The sequence below is a fragment of the Camelus bactrianus genome, chromosome 3, assembly GCF_048773025.1.
Source record: "Camelus bactrianus isolate YW-2024 breed Bactrian camel chromosome 3, ASM4877302v1, whole genome shotgun sequence".
NCBI classification, from domain to species: domain Eukaryota; kingdom Metazoa; phylum Chordata; class Mammalia; order Artiodactyla; family Camelidae; genus Camelus; species Camelus bactrianus.
This window is the reverse complement of record NC_133541.1, coordinates 106,392,874-106,410,825: the sequence shown is the minus strand read 5'-3', so window position 1 is coordinate 106,410,825 and position 17,952 is coordinate 106,392,874. Positions and strand designations below refer to the sequence as shown.

The following is a 17,952-nucleotide window of genomic DNA, read 5'->3' as shown; positions in this document are numbered from 1 at the left end:
ATCTTAGAGGCTTTAAAGTATAAAACTGAAAAACACAGGTCTGCATCCTTTCCAGCTCTGGTGGCCTGCCAGTCTCTTCCTGGCTGCCAGACATATATGTGTGGTTCACACTGACCAAGGAATCCAAGGGTCCAGGCTGAGTTTCCTGGTTCTGTTATGTAGATAAATAGATTTACAGTTTCTCCTTGGTAAGATTTGATTAGAAAACCAGCAGATGGAATTATAGAATCTCAGAGCTGGAAGTGAACCCAGAGATCATCTCTTCCCATCCTTTCTGATTATTGAGAAGTGGATAATGAGGCTCAGGAAGAGAAGGGGACTTGCTTAGGGTAACCTCAAAAGAAACAGACTGAACTCTTCCCCTGTATTCTCTGATTCACCATGTTGTGGGAAAGTGTAGTGAAAAACATAGGAATTCTGAAAGATGAAGCTGCACAGCCAGTTAAGAGTGCTGCCTTGGCGTAGATCAGCGAGTGCTCGTCCATTAAAGAGTGTAAGATCTTCTGAAGGTCTATGCCAGAGGAACTTTCATTAGTTTGAAACTTAACTCCTCTTCAGTTTGGAGTTCTTAGCCTGAGATTCATGGAGGGGCCTCCAGGAATTGTGGGCTCCCCAGAAAGTGTATATGCATGTGCACGCACATCTATTGTATTTTTCTGGAAAGACGGTTCTCAAGAGTTCAGTAGATTCTCAAAGAAATATATGATTACCTACCCTCAAAAAGAGTTTAAAAACAACAAAAACAACCTGAAAATCCTCATAGGAAAAAAGATGGTGGACCATTTTAGGCAGTGTACTGTTTTAACCACAACAATATAGTTACCTATTTTCAATAGCTAGTGTCCTAATGCAGAGCATATAAATAAGCTATGTTTCTGGGAAGAGTAAAAAATAACAAATAGATTAAATGTGGAGTAAAAAGAAATACCTGTATGTTTTAATCTCCAGGAGATTAGTCAAATGTAAAGAAACTTTTTGCAACACTCAGCTGTGCCATACCTCAGCATACCCATAGCTTTTTGCTGTGGTATTGCTTATTAAATACTTTCCCAACACCCTATAAAAGTCCTAGTAAGTAGGAAGCAATGATTATTTGGCATTTTTTCCTTTAACAGGGACTTTTATTTTCCTACATTGCCTTCTTGTCTAACCTCTTTCTTATTCCCCCGTTATAGGACCCTGTGGGCACTGAGATCCAGTTCACCCATGCCTATTTCCTGTAATGGACGAACTTGATGCTAATGTGAGGTATGTTACATTTCTGTATATATATAGTGCTATCAATTATGGTCATTTGAACTACAAGGCCTGTGAAAAGTCTGTTGTAGTAGAGTTACAAAGCTAGTAGATATGGATTTTCTTCAGCATTTCGTGTATAATCATGAGTGTTTAATCGTGATTATAATGCTTTAAAATTTCTGTTTAAATGATAAGTATAATACAGTTATAATTGTCTCCAGATGCCCATACTAACAGTCTGCATTACGGGAGATGCTGTTAAATGCAAATAGATTTTCATCTCTGTAATAGGAAGAAAGAAGATGTATTTAAATAGGGTAAAAATAGTGTAAGAATATTTATCTGTACCTCTAAATTTCAGATACACATTTGAATAGCTTTTTATAACAGGTTCTAGTTTGCCACTTTTCTTATCAACCAGGTCATTGTGACATGATGGTTGTATGGTATAGTTACATAGAGCTAAGTGGCATTTGTGTTGCTTTGTTTTCCTGTAATTTCCTGCAACCCCTGGAGATCAAATAACAGGATGGCTCCTAGGGAAGCTTTTTCTTTAGAGGCTTGCTGCATATTATTTGGCACAACCAAATTATATGAAGAAAATTCTATTCAGTAAGACTTACATGTTATGAGTTGGCCTTTGATGCTGAGGATTACCTATAGATATCAATAGCTGGAAAACCTCAAAAAATACATTCTTGGTGTAGTCACAAGAGCAGTTTTGTTTTTTTTTTCCACTTGAGACCTGTAGGAAAGCACATTTCAGGAATAGATCAGGGACACTGTGCCTCTGTGTTTGATGTAGGAGAACACTCTGACAAACAGAGCTGTCGCATTTCTTGACAGAAACTCTAGTGTAATGTGGCTGGAGTTGCAAAGATGTACTTTCACTGCAGCCTACGGGTTCCTTAAGGGTAGAATGTGTCTCATGAATAATCCCTGGCACATGGTGGGTATGCAGTAAAGAGTTATCGATCAGCCAGTCATTGTGCTACATGTATCTCAAATCAGTGATGCTTTAGTACACCTAGGTATACACAGAGACGCTATATTCAGCACTAAAATATTCAAAATAGAAGCACTGTGAACTTTTTAATTTACCCAACGCATTGACTTGGTGCAGAGTTTTAGCCTGTTGCCACATGCTTAATTTCCCTCTGAAAGTTTGTGACATTATTTGCACAGAGAAAGCATAGTGAAATCTAGAAAAATCTCCACTTTATTTTTTGTTAATTGAAAGTGAGCAGTGTCAACGGTGGTAAGTTTATGAAATTGTTTTAAGATTCAGACACTGAATCAAACTGGGTCAGTTGGTAAAAAATGCACTTCTTTTTGGATAATTCAGATAGTATGATCCCTAACGTTGATAGCTTTTCAACATTTATTTAAAGCAGCATTGGATTTGAATAGCAGAATACAATTCAATTAAATGAACATTAGCTGATCTCCTGGGTGCTGTGGAACCATAGTGTAGGATACATGATAATATCACTCCCCAGAATCTTGTCTCTGGACCATCCTCTCTTTTAGATTTCTAACCTGATCCCATCAACATATGTTCATCCTCACCCACTCCTCTCTACCCACAATATTAGTAATATGCAAATGCCACAGACTTTCCACCTGTTTCCTTCTCAGCCCAGCCTCTGGGTGTCCATAATAAAGGACATTTATTTACCAAATTGTGATGCATGGATCACTAATAATACATAGTGATTTTAGGTGGTATATGAGTGTCTGTTTTATTTTTAAGTAAATATTTATTTTAGGATAACCTTTTGGTGGTGAGTAATACTATTTTGCCACTGATAGTAGTGAAATAAAGTTTCTTTTTAAAATACATTTACTTAAAGTTTTATTTAAAGAAAAATATTATACAGTAGGGTAAATTATATTTATCATGTTGTACTTATTTATCTTATAACTGGAATTTTGTATCTTTTAACTGCCTTCATCCTTGCTAAGAGAGTAAATCCTAAGAGCTCTTTGCACAAGGGAAAAAAAATACATATTCTTCTATTTCTTTAATTTTAAATCTATATGAGATGATGGATGTTCACTGAACTTAATGTGGTAATCTTTTCATGATGTGTGTAAGTCAGATCATTATGCTGTATACCTTAAACTTACACAGTGCTATATTTCAATTATATGTCAATATCACTAGAAGGAAAAAAGAAAATATTACATAATTTAAAAATATTCATTAATAATGTGAAAAAACACAAGGGTACTATACAAGTGACTAGGGTCCAGAAATGCATGTTCTAGGTATAACTAGATAATGTAAAATTTTTTTTAACATTTTTAAATGAACATTTAAAAAAATTCTATTTTTTATTGAAGTATAGTTGATTTACAATGTTAGTTTCAGTACAGCAAAGTGACTCAGTTATTTTTTATATATATATAAATATATACATACACTGTATAAATCTATTCTTTTTCAGGTTCTTTTGCATTATAGGTTTTTACAAGATAATGAATATTATTCCCTGTGCTATAGGGTAGGCCTTATTGGTTATTTATTTTATATACATTAATCTCAAACTCCTAATTTATCCCTCCCTCCCTTTCCCCTTTGATAATCATAAATTAGTTTCCTATGTCTGTGAGTCTGTTTCTGGTGTATAAATAAGTTCATTTGTATCATTTTTTCTTAAGATTCCACATATGAGTGATATTGTATGATATTTGCCTTTCTCTGTCTGACTTACTTTACTTAGTATGATAATCTCTAGGTCCATCTATGTTGCTGCAGTGGCATAATTTCATTCCTTTTTATGGCTGAGTAATAATCTATTGTGTGTATATATATATATGTATGTGTATGTGTGTGTGTGTGTATATATATATATATATATACACACACATATATATATGTATATATGTATATATATATATACACACACACCACATCTTAATCCATTCATCTGTCGATGACCATTTAGGTGGCTTCCATGTCTTGACTATTGTAGATAGTGCTGCTATGAACATTGGGGTGCATGCATCTTTTCCAATTAGAGTTCCCTCTGGATATATGCCGGGAATGGGATTGCTGGATCCTATGGTAATTCTATTTTTAGTTTTTGAAGGAACCTCCATACTGTTTTCCACAGTGGCTGCATCAGTGTGCATTCCCACCAGCAGGGTATAGGGTCCCCTTTTCTCCTTATCCTCTCCAGCATTTATTATTTGTAGGCTTTTGAATGATGGCCATTCTGACTGGTGTGAGGTGATACCTCATTGTTGTTTTGATATACATTTCTCTAATAATTAACGATACTGAGCATCTTTTCATGTGCCTGTTGACCATCTGTATGTCTTCTTTGGAGAAATGTCTATTTAGATCTTCTGTCCATTTTTTGATTTTTTTTTTTTAATATTTAGCTGTATGAACAGAGGTCTTTTGCCTCCCTAGGTAGGTTTATTCTTAGGTATTTTATTCTTTTTGATGCGATGATAAATGGGATTGTTTCCTTAATTTCTTTCGGATATTTTGTTGTTAGTGTATAGAAATGCAACAGATTTGTATATATTTACTTTGTATCCTGCAATTTTGCTACTTTTCTTTTAACCTTCCTACTAGTTTGTGTGTGGATGATTTCCTACCTTTACTGTATCTTTGTCTTTATCAGTGAGCTTTTCCATTTTGTAATTTTCTTGTTTCTAGTTGTGGCCTTTTCTGCTTAGGGAAGTTCCTTTAGCATTTATTATAAAGCTGATTTGGTGGTGCTGAATACGTCTAGCTTTTGCTTGTCTGTAAAGCTTTTGACTTTTCCATCAAATCTGAACAAGAGTCTTGCTGAATAGAGAGTATCCTTGGCTGCAGGTTTTCCCCTTTTATCACTTTAAATATATAGTGCCATTCCTTTCTGGCCAGCAGAGTTTCTGCTGAAAAATCAGCTGATAGTCTTATGGGAGTTTAAAAGAGGTTATTTTTATGTTGCTTTAGAAGTGTAAATGAGATTAATACTCAGCTTTATTGCTTGACTGATACAGTGGTGATTATTCAGTTAGCTTTAGATTAGATGAGGAGCGCAGTGACTGTGAACTAGTACTTACCCTGTGATGGAAACCTCTGCGCTTCATGGGGTCCCAGGGGACCTCAAGGCGAAGGATGATATTTACGTTTCTAAAACAGTGGTTTCTTGCAGTGTGTGAAATTTGCTGGTTGTGGCACTAAACCAGCAATCCTCTACGTGATGTTACACTATACAGCTTCCAAAGTGCATATACCACAATGATTTCAACTGGCAGCATCACAGTTTGGGAAATTCAATTTTATGGATTCAAGTCTTGGCTTTCCCACTTACTAGCTATATGACTCTAAACTAATTATTTAATCTCTTGGAACCTTAATTTTGGCATATGAAAATGGGTTTTTTTTAATAAGGATTATAAGTAATGTAGTAATACTGTTAACATAGTATCTCAGACATATATGTAATGAACAAATAAGTAAATGCTGTCTTTAGTGATCACAATAATTATGAGATAGATTTTTATGACCCCTAGGACTGCTAATTAATTTCTGCACCCCATCAGTTTCTTGCTTGCTTAAATTCAGTGTCCATTTGATTGGCTGACATTATTAATCGGTGTTAAATTTTTTGACCATCTGTCCCTGAGTGTGCCCATTCTGTGTTGAGGAAACTGAGGCTCCCAGAGGTGATCGAAGACCTTCAGTGTGGGAGCTGATAAGTGGCATAATTGGGATGAGACCACTGTTACTCTCTAATCTGTTCAGCACTGTTTACTCTGCAGCTTCCATGAACATGGATCCACTCCTGTTTGGTAATTGGAGGATCTAGGATTCCGTTCTGTGTCTTTTTGACTCAGTCTTGTGCTCTATTCAGTAAAGCCAGCTCTCCTTTATATACAATGCATCCCGTGATTGATGATCCTTGTTTAGAGGAAAACACCTCTGACTTGTTTCTTTCTGCTTCTGAGTCTATCAATGTCCAGTTGGGAGAATAGAGGCTGCTTAATATATTTCAAGCAAAGGGAGGTTTAATGCAGAGAACTGGTCACAGAGCTTCCTGAAAGGGCAGGAAGAAAGGGATGTTAACCAGAGGTCATGAAGCTTCATGGATCTGCTGGAAGCCCATCATTTTTGTTGCTTAAGAATCATTCACTGCTGCCCTTACTGCTAACGGCACCTCTAGATACTGGAGAAAAACGATTCTTGTCCCCTCTCACAATCCAGTTTCCCATTCTGAGCATCCTCTTTGGAAAACATAAGAAGCTAATGGGCAAGGAAGTGTGGAAAATGTAGTTTTCAGGCTTCCACCCTCTCCGACTGAGATGAGTGCCATCATCCAAAGCCATGTTTCTAGTAAGAAGTGAAGACAGTGTTTTCACCCAAGTTTGCTTGATGTCAGAGTCTGTTAAGTTTCACAGTTTACTTGTGCAAAGATTTCTGTGTTGTAGAGTGTCTGTTACTCTACATTTTAAGACTTGGGTTCCCAAACTAAAGGCCTGGCAGGTAATATTTGTTTGGCCTGTCTAGGTTTTCAAAAATTGACTTAAGTGCCTATGGGCAGGAAGAGCATTCTCAAGTTTATTAGAGTGATAATGATTCCTATTGTCTGCAAAGAAAGCATTACATTACCTTTCACAGCCATAATGTCCAGCTAGTCAGGGATTTCGATCTGCCTACCACAGCCTTGGAGGCTTTTTATTTTATCACTTAAATTTTGAAAATAGTGATAAGAATCATCTCCAATTTTATAGGCCATATTATGACATTTAGTACCTGCTCTTTTCTCTCTGGAGATTTGTTTTATTACCATTTAGCAAATAGGATTTTGTTGAATTAAAGAACTTTTTTTCAGTTAAACAATTGAACAGGTTTCTAAATAAATACCTGTTAAGTGATTACCATTTTATCAGTCAGGTAATGATGTTCAGGCAATGTTCTTATTTGCATTTCTAAAGAACTGTAAGAATAATCTTTTTTTCCATTCTCTTCTGCCCACTCACTTGCTCCTTAATTTACAATGGCTTTCTTAATCTCAGTGCTTGCAAAAGGTTTTATACAAAGTACTCAGCCTTGAATGTTCAATACTATCATGCCTTGTGCATCACAGATATAGATGCATATTTTCTGTAAGGCCTCACTATCAACAATGTAACTGACATTTTTAGCCTCACCTTATCTCAAATGTCACCATTGTTCATTATGTATAATTATTGCAATCCAAACCCTTGAAAGTTGAATACAAGAAAAAGTCCATGTGTAGATAATACAGCACTACAAAGTCACTTTTTAGATCTGAAAGAAAGGCAACTTCTCAGCATTTGAAAAATAATGGTAAAAGTAAATGAAGAAAACTAGATATAGAAGGCCTAGAAATACAATTGTTCTACACAGATGAAGGAAAAGTCATGTCAGATATTTTGGGAGGATGACTCTGTCTGAGTGCAGGCTGAATTATGGTGGATGCCAGGAGTCAGGGGCTCAGAGAGGCTGGACACTGTTATACTTGTCCAGGGGACGGTGGATGAGGACTGGAACTAGGATTGCAGGAGCAGGGATAAGAGGAAGAAGACACAGACTCTAGAGGAAGTTAGGAGATAGAATTCATGGTAGAAGGTGACTAACTACATGGAAAAGAGGAGGAGGACATTTTGAAGGTAACTGTGGAGGAGTAGGGTGCCTAGAGAAATAGAGCATTGTTTGGAGCTGGTGGAGACAGAAAATTGTGAGACATTCTGGTGATAAACATCTAATAGAAAGTTAGCTAAACTGATGTGGAGCTCAGTGGGGAGATGTTTGGGGGAAGATTCTGATCCCATCTACTGCATGATGGAGTGAATGGATTAGAAATTGACCCCAAAAGCTCTAACGATCTGCTAGACAAGGGGAAAATGAACATAGCTCCCCAAATATCAACACCAAAGAGACTGCTTTTATATGAAGCTTCTTCCTTCTTGTTCAGGGATTATTTCATTCTCTAACTTGCAAGTAATAGGGAAGCTTTGCACAATTAGGATGTGTGTAAGCTACAACTATGACCCTACTGAATTTCTAAACTCAGAAAGCTTATGGGAGCAAGCAACCTGCTGTATACACCCTTAGATAATCTGGAAATACTAAATCATTTCCTTTGTACTTTCATTTCTAATCAGTGTGATAGTGGGAATTGAGTCTAGTATTTTTCATGGTAAATAAATTATTTATGACTCATGAGGGTTGTGATATAAGAAATGCATGATATTTGGAAAATAAATAGTGCATTGATTAGTATGAGTTTTAGACAGGCTATAATAATTAAGGGTTTCAACCATTGTTGTGCTTTAGTAGTGGGCAGGGCAAAATCCCCTCCCTAAAAGGAGATGTTTTGGTGGCTTGTCTTGGGATTGAGCTTAATTTTGTCATTGCATCACTGACAGAGATTTGAAAACAAATTGAGTTGCCCCAGAGAATTCTAAGAATCAGGAAAATTGTGTCTGATTTCTGTTTGTAATTATAAACATGTTATTTTCTATGATTGTGTTACTGATGGGCTCGCATTACCGGGTTTGACACTTCTAATTGATGGTAAGAAGTAGCAGCCAGCCAGTCTTCTAGCATGTTGAGAGATTTTATAGGCCTCCCAGGTCAGTTCTCTGGGCAATCAGCCTGAGGTCAGGGTTATGACTTTCTACACTAGTGAAAGAGGGATTGGCTGTGGGTAAAGATCAGCTTTGGAATTCGGAAAGCATTTGTGGGAACAAAAACAGAAGAGAAAAAGGTTCAACCCACTTCAGGAAAAAACTTTACTTCTAAGAACCTCACTTTAATTGTTTGCAGGAACATTGGGGCTGCTAATTAAAAGCAGTGAGGTTGAAAGGTATTTAAAATATCTCATCTAGTCAAAAAACCCTAAGTGGTTAGTCATATTTTTTAAAAATTTGTAATTCATATTTGATTAACTGTGACATGCTTCTATCCAATTATGCTGAACTGATGAGGTTTTACTCTGTGAAAAAGAAAAATAACTAGTAACCTTTTTATGCCAGCTTAATTTTAGCACTGTTTTATTTAGAATTATGTAACCTTGACTCTGCAACCCTCTTCTTCCCTCCCTGTCATTTCTGTCATTGTCATTAGACCTCACCGTTGCTATTCTGAGCGATTGTCATCATCATCAAACTCCTTTCTTGACTATGGCTGTCCTACCTCCAATCCATTTGGCAGATGACTGGTCATCTTTCTATAGCTTATGTCTGATCATGCCCATCCCCTGTCTTTTGTCAACTTCCTACTCAAACTTCAAATTCAGACTTAATCTACCACAGAACCTCAAGCCTTCCAGACCTCCCCTCGAGCACCTGGACCTCTGTGTACAAACTGCTGTTATTCATTGATTGGACTTAATGTGGCTGATATTTAGCACACTATCTGGCATATTATAGTGTTGGAGGAATTTAACTAAAATTGGGAAAGCCTTTATATTTCACTTGATAACTCATTAGGCATAATCTCATCATCACTGAAAAACGATCACAGACAGGTTTGTGTCCAATAGATGTTAACAGCTACCACCTCTAATTCTCCTCCATCCCCTCATACCCTGAATTTCATTTACAGTTACGGAGTTAGAGGCTATGGATTTGGAGAGGAGATAGGAAGAAGGGAAGAACACCAGTTCTCTATTTGAAGTTGAAAAGATGTCTCCTGTGGGGGGGGCTATTTACCGATTTCATGGCATGAGAACTCTAGTGGCAATGTAGGTGCCCCCTTTATTTTGCATCCTTTACCTGGAATAGGACTCTTTTGCAGTGATGCCACCTCCAACACCATTGTGCTATGTCTAGCTAATAGGTGTTGAGCACTCAATAGTGTAGGTGCTATGCTAAACCCTATATAAGTATTGTCTCATTTATTCCATGTAACAATTCTATGAAAGAGGTGCTCTCATCATCTACATTTTATGGGTAGTCACATTGACACATAGGAAGGTTAATTAACTTTCCCAAGTTCTTACAGCTAATACCTGCTGGAGCCAAGGATCTAAACCCAGAAGGTCTGACTCCTGAGCTCGGTCTCCTGATTCCTGTACGGCAGCTCCCTCGGTACCTCTGTACCACGGTAGTGCATCACTGATGCCAGTGTTATTACACCAAGTCCTAAGACCACCGTTACTCATTTACTTCTACAAATTCTACTGCTCCAACTATTACTCTTAATTCTATTATTTCTACTGTTTCTACCACAACTATGAGTTCCTATTAGTTCCTTTGTTCCAAATGCTATGCTAAGTGCTTTATCGACAGTGCCTTGTGCCACTGGGGCACAATACAGACGGCCAACTCTGAGAAAGAGAGCCTGTTTCATCTCAGAGAGAGGAGCCCATGTGCCCTGTGATCAGGGCCCTCCAAGGATATTAAGACCCTTTCAACAGGCTTTCTGTTTCTTTTTGATGGCCTCATTCTCCTCATCTCTAATAAGAAATCTGCTGGCTGTGTTACTTTTGTCCTCTTTTTTCCATCCTCAGATGAGACTGAGATCAGCTGAGGACCTAGAATGTTAGCATAATTATAGTCCTTCAGAGACCTTAAGAGAGTTGAAGCCTCTCCCACGTATCAGAATTCCCACTGCAGCGTCCTAGAGCGTAGACACCTGCTTCTGCTTGAAAATTCCAGTCCTCTTTTTAAGTATGTCCAGATGACTGGTTAAATTGGACTTAGCAATCAATTCAATCCAGATTATTAGGTATTTCAGTGAAGAAAAGCAATTGTGGTGAGATGGTGTCAAATTATGCAATATTTTAATAGTTAAGTCTGGCAACAGGTTTTATTTTATAGCTGTTAAGTTTGTCCTCTGCCCCTTTACTCTTTCATTTTCTGTGCTGCTGTTCAATATCCTGGTTCCTCATTTGTCCAGTTGCTGTCCCCATCTCTTCCCCCAGAGTAGGCGGGTTCAGCCACTGACTCCGTGCTGGGCTGGTTGGCTTTCCTTGCGACAGCTTCAGATGGCCAGTTCTTTCCTACCTAATTGAAAGCCACTGGAGAGCAAGAGCCCATTTCCATGTCAGTGCCTGGGTTTCCCAAGCAGATAACTCTGGTTTAAGAATGACTGATGCCTCTTCTGCTCTGTCACCTTTTCCCGGTCCCTCTGTCTTTTCCTCTCCTCCTCTTCCTCTCCTACATTGTGTCATTGGCATGTCATCTTGCATCCCACTTGCCTTGTCTCCCCTGGTTCCTTTTCCCTCTTGCCTTTCCACTCTGCCCAGCTCTTCTACTCTCATTCACAACCCACGGGGTTCCACTTCTTTTTTCTCAACATTTTTATCTCCCTTAACTGCTACTTAGTTCATTTGCAGACATTTCCCTTTTGTTTTACTCATGGATTTTTAGGAGTAATTGCATACATATTTGTGAATTGACAGGTGTTCACTGACTGTCTACAATGTGTATGGTGGTTTGTAGTTGAAAGGAAGTAAGAGATAACAGTTCTGGCTAGTGATAAGACCTCATATTAATAGTTTATTTACATGGTATTTCAAAGCTCACAATGTGTTTTTACATCCATTGTTATCTAATTCTCACAACATCCAGCAAAATAAGGCAAGTGTTATTAAGCAAACTTAGATAAAGGAAATGAAAATTTGAGAGATTATTAAAGATTCTTTTGTGCTTAAATTCACACCACTGGCATATGACAGAACCAAGATTAGAATCCAGATGTTTTGATTTTTAGTCCATTGTGGTTTGTTTGTTTTTTTTTTTTTTTACTGTACTTGGGACAGTATGTGAACACAGGAGTATCAAAAGTATTATCAGCATGGTAACAGTGATGTTATAAAATACCAAAATGTAAGTAGAGAGGCATGATGTAAAACCTAGGGGCTTGTCCTAGGCTGGGATATTTGGAAAGGCTAACTTAAGTTTGGTGAGAAGTGGCTGAGCTTTAAAGATAAATTATTCCATAAGGATAGGGTTTGGTTATGGGGAAACATAATAGGTACATGAAGGAAAGATTAGTCCATAAAGTGATGATAAAAGAAGCAGCTGGCATCAGCAAATCCAGCAAATGGTAATAATTCATATGACAGCAATGGGCATTGAAATTTGATCATTTTAAACCTTATAGATTGTTGTCTTTAGGGAAGTTTCACAAAATGTACCAGGGATCCATCTACAATTCCTAGAGCAGGAAGAATGGTCAGGTAGACCTGCCTCTAATGCTGAGGTGACTGGGATTTGGGGGAATTATTACAAGAGACAGTCAGAAACAAAGGGGTGCATTTGGATACCAGTCAAAACTGGAATGCAAATTGGCAGCTGGATCTCAGGATCCATACAGAAGCCAAGAGCCCAGAGCTGGGATATAATCCAAATGAGCAGTAAGGATGACTTGATGTTGAGTATTGTCAGGAACTCAACATGAAGTATTGAAGTGACCTTTGAATTCCCTTGATTATGGATGGACTGGATCCAAGTTCTAATAATGATAATGTGCCCTGCAGACTACTTATTGAAAAGGACAAAATAAAAGGAAAATTCAGAGTGAGCTTACATCAATAGGAGAGACTTCATGAGAAGCTGCCCTTGAAATATAGGAAAACTATGGATTATCCATGTAGTGGGTAAATACTTGAACAGTGCCATTAGCAGGATTCTTCCAGTTTCAAGCAAATCTGAAGTAGCTTAAGCAACAATGAAAATTTATTAGCTCACCAAACTGAAAAGTTCAAGAGTGCAACCTGCTGGACAAAGGCCTCAAACAAGATCCTTGAAATTGTTCTCTGTTTTTACTCTACCATCCTCTTAAGCAGGGCCTTTCTATGTAACAGTTCCTAGAAGTTTCAGGCTTACATCTTTTCAGCTTCTAATGCAGATAAAACATAGGTCTTCCTTCCTAACAGTTCCAACAAAGGCTCAAAATCAAGTCCATTGGACCAGTTTGCACCCCTGTAACCATCTTTCAGCCATTGTGGTTTGCATTATATTTCTATTGAAATTTCCAGGAGACTTAAATGTGATAATTAGCCAGCCTAGATTCTGTGCTGTCTTTGAAGATGAGATGGGGGAGAAGAGGCTCAGTCCAAACCACATGGACTGGAGTAAGAGTGAGATGCTTCCCCCAGGGAAATGGAATTCTTTTATCAAATGAAGAGAGGTTGAGTGCTTAACAGCCTGAAAGTACAGATGTTTGAAACTGGGGCCAAAATTCTTACTTACAGGAGACTAACTTCATCAGTCAGAGTTCTTTTAAATTTAGTTGTGAAGGAAATGTTTTGTTCACTTAAGAGTGTACCATTATGCAAAATCATGTATAATTGTATTATTATGTAAAATTATGTCACCATGGATTGACTAAACAGAGCTTGGATGAGGACTTTGATGCAATTAACAGATACTGAGAAATGCGTATGGCAGGTGGTAGATTTCAGCGGCAGTGACGAGGCTGTAAGGATCAGGTGGCTCTTAGGATTCAGAGAGAGCGAAAGTCCAGAGAAGACAGCTGAGAGAGTAAGATCCAACTGTGCTGGTTGGTAAATCACACTAGAGGCTTTCATTCCAAGGCATAAGCTTGATGTTCATGCTCTGTTATGTATGAACAGCCCTGGAACTCTTGATAATTGCTAGAATCACCTCTCAGTGAACTGGTTCCTTGTTAGGAAATGAAGACATGAAGTTCCAACACTCTTGAATTTCAAAGAATCTCTTCTTATTAACAAGCACTAATGACTCTCCCTCATTCAAACAAATGATTGCAGTTGACAGTAGAATGTAAATCTCGCTGTAACTAGTGATTCTGCTAATATTCCTTCCCTACTTGTTGGTATTATTCTGACACATACAGATATGGTTGTATACATATATGGTAAGTGGGAATACCTGTGAGGAGGTGGTGGTGACTGTTCTTCTAAGTGTATATTCCCAAGTGGGTGTGAGTTGTGTGGATACAGCAGCTGTTGAGTCTCAATGTAGTTTTCTTTCATTTAGTCTGAAACCAGGCTCTACTTGAGATAAGAAGGACAGTGAGAGCTAAGTCAGTCTTCAATATCATAACTGGAGAGAGAGGAAGGGACTTTATACAGCAGCTCCGTCCAGCTGGAATAGAATGTGGACCACAAATTTTGTGATTTAAAATTTTCTACTGTGTTAAAAAATAAGTAAAAAAGAGAAAAGTGAAGTTAATTTTAATAATTTATTTTATTTAAGCCAGCATTTCTAAAATATTCTTTCTACATGTAATCAATATTTAACATTATTAGTGGGATCATTCACATTTTGTTTTCATACTTAGTCTTCAAAATCTAATGTGTATTTTTCATTTTCAGCACATCTGAATTCGGACCGCGCCACATTTCAAATGTTCAGTAACTGTGTGTGGCTAGTTGCTACCATAATGGACAGTGTAGGCCTAGAACACATGTTCCAGGGTCAACAAATAAATGAGCCATGACTCTCCATTCTTACCCCACCCCTCACCCCAATTGGAAACACTACCAATCTATCGCCTTTTCTTCTCATGTCCTGGTTCTATGATTTCATGTACAGTTTTTGAGGCAGCTGCTACCAGCTGATCAGTTACTGGGCAAGTGACTTAAAACTGTCTTGCCAGTGCAGATAGTTCAGCTTCTGGCTTTTCCTCCATATTTTTCTCGCTGGGTTCTGCTGCACAAGTCCTGTCCCTGCCTTACCTTGTCCTGAGGAAATGTCTTAAGTCTTTCCCTCTGTTTTCCCCCAAGGTACCAGCAAGTTTAGTTCCCCACACTCAATTTTTCTGTTGTCTGTTCTTGTACCTGGCTATTTATAATGGATATTTTTAGCATGAAATACCTCAGAGCTTAAAAATGTTTTAATATTACCAACTGCCTCATTTCTGAATAAACAGGCTACATTTTCCAAGCTCCTTCTTCAGAACTGATATGTTTCATGTTTTTCTGTTTTCTTTTGTGACTCTGTCAAGTTACAGCTCATTTCCTGCTTTGGCCTTTTTTTGATCTTCCTCCTACAGTTTCCACAATCTTGGCTGGACCCAGGCAACCTACACAAAGTAGAGCAGAGACTCCCTCCTTTGTGAACTTTTACTTGTATTTCTAATCTTGCATTGCGTCCATGGCCAGGCTGTGTGGGCTCCTGCTGGCTTCGTTAGTGCTTTTCTTGGGCTTCACTGCAGATCCCTACTGATAGCCCCATGTTGTCTGTATGTAAAACTTGATCTGAGGCAGGAATCTGAACAAAAACAATTTTGCTTTGAATTGAGGTCAGTGCCTTAGGTTTCCATTGCATCATTAACTTAAATGATTATCTAGTTTTCAAAAATATTTGCTTTCTTGGTCAAGAGATATTTAACTTAGTAAAAATCTTTATTTTCTTTGAGCTGGCAGTGTGTGTAAGTGTATTTGTTTTGCAGGCATCATTAATTGTAGTTCGTTAGAATAATATATATTAAAATCTTAGTGCTTGATAGAGCAGGACAGTGAGACCCAGTGAAGGACCCAGTTGCCCTAAGTCCACCTACAATGAGTTATAGGCAAAACTGGATCAACTACATTTAAGTATAACCTTCACAGAGTATATTCCAGATGCTCACTCCTAAATCAAACAAAATGAAAGCACCAATATTTGCTACCATCTTTGGTGTATTTCTGTGGTCGCCAAAGCTTAGATGATAGTGACTGGTAACTTAAATTAACCGTAGTCCTTAGACTTGAACTTTCAGTGTTCACATTTATTTCTTGAATGAGGATTTTAATGATTAACCAGATTTGGGGTTGATATGAGGAAACACTGATAGCTTGAACAACTTGGTAGGAGGCTGCATCTGTCAAGGTTCCTCAGGAAAGAGAAGGTTAGTATGAATGGGGTGAAGGAGTGTACAGGATTAAAAGAACAAGGTATGGTGGAACTCACACAGCAGTGAGCTATTTCCACCCCCGTGTCTGAGGAGCAAAGGGAGACAATTATTACCAGAACCCAAAGAGGATCTGTAGCTGGTTATAGAAATTCACCCAAGAGGAACTGTGGTCTTCAGTACAGGGACACAGCTACTGCCAGCTGGTGCCCAGCAAGGAGGGAGATGGAGATATTCTCTGACCTCTCCTATTGATGCCTCCCATTGATTAAACCCAATCAGCAGCCAGAGGGAAAGGGAGCTGATTGCTATGATCCCTACACAGAGTCCAGGTGGAGAATGGTGATGAGTGGATCTGAAGGATCCAACGGAGCACACCGGCTAATGGTAGTGAATAGTTGCTGTTCCTGACTGCCAAATATCTGTTCCCCCTTTCCCTGGCAACAGCACTCTGATTTTGCTTTAGGGAACGACCCCTTCCCTGATGCAGGTTCTTGTGTTTTGGGTGAGATAGACTTTGTTCTCAGGCCCCAGCGTGGGCATGTTCTCTAGGCCTGGCCCCACTCAGCATACTTGGCCCCTGGCCACAATGGTTGGTTCTGGTGAGTATAATCAGAGTGACTCTCAGGACTAAATCAGAAGAATGGTCTTTCCCCTGGGGTTACTGAGAAGGTAGAAAACTAGAGGTGTTGCCCAGCCATCTGGTCACCTTTAGGGGACAGCCTTCCCAAGAATGAAACCATTGCAGAAGAGAGAATTGCTGGAAAGTAGAGGGAGTTAAAGCCATGTCCCATTGACGTTATTTGAGTCTGTGGATCCCACTATGCATTCAGCTAGCCCCTGCTGATGAAACCTTCAACCATACAGCTATACATTTGCTTTTGCTTAAGCCACTTTGAGTTCTGATTTCTGACACTTAAAACTGAGAGAGTCCTAAATAATTCATTACTGTGATAAGCCAAGGAAGAGACTTGAGCTAGGTTTATACTAGTAGAAATGGAAAGGAAATAATGTTGTAAGACTGGGGAATTAATAAAGCTAGCTATGGTTAGGTGCAGGAGATGAATAGGAAGATGCAATTCGATTAGTAACAGTGGGATGGGTAGCTCAAATGGTAGAGTGCATACTTAGCATGCATGAAGTCCTGGGTTCAATCCCCAGTACCTCTATTAAAATAAATACGTAAATGGAAAACCTAATTACCCCTCCAAAAATAAAAATAAATAAATTTTTTAAATAATTAGTCATTAAAAAAAGATTAGTAAAAGTATCTGTAACTGGTTATTTATTTTGTTCTTTATCCCAAATTTCATGAAAGTGATTAAATAATTATGACATAGTATAGAAGCCATTAAATACTGTGTTGGCCGTTATTGAGTTCATAAGACATGTTATGACTTCGTGTATACAGGTGATGCAGTTTTGTAAGAAAAAAAAGTCTTGTCTATTTATGCACAGAAAGTCATCTAGAGTGATATGCACTAAGATATTTACGTTGTCTCTCGTGAACAGGATAATAGATGTTGATACTCATTTGTGTGTCTGTATTTTTCTGCTTTTTTGTTAATGATTATGAATTGCTTTGTAATAAGAACAAAATAAAACAGACTTAATTATAATCAACAATGTTATATTTTTCACAGCACCTGAAAAGGGAGGTAAATGCTGATCACAGAGGATGGGAGTTGCTTGCAAGGAGGTAGAAAATACCATTGTAATTAATCAGCTAGGTGAGATTAACTGATGGGGAGAGGGGGAAGACAAGGAGAGATCAGGCTGGAGGCTGTTGAAATAGCCCATGCTATCGGCAGTGCAGCCCTGAACTTGGCAAATAGAAATAGGGGCCATTTTTACCTACTTTCCTTTCTTGAGCTAATGATCATTATAACATACTGTGCCAACTTTCCATCGGG

The 17,952-nt window shown here is 38.2% G+C and overlaps 1 protein-coding gene across 2 annotated transcripts in view; it reads left to right on the top strand.

Annotated features, from left to right (window-relative positions):
- The window catches only part of HTR4 (5-hydroxytryptamine receptor 4), a 260,433-nt gene that overhangs the window by 149,920 nt on the left and 92,561 nt on the right, over window positions 1–17,952 (top strand). For both annotated transcript variants that reach the window (XM_074360903.1, XM_074360904.1), the window contains one exon: window positions 1,176–1,248. In XM_074360903.1, the coding sequence (XP_074217004.1) occupies window positions 1,223–1,248 (26 nt within the window). In that variant the 5' untranslated portion in view covers window positions 1,176–1,222. The remainder of the gene's footprint in view (window positions 1–1,175; window positions 1,249–17,952) is intronic.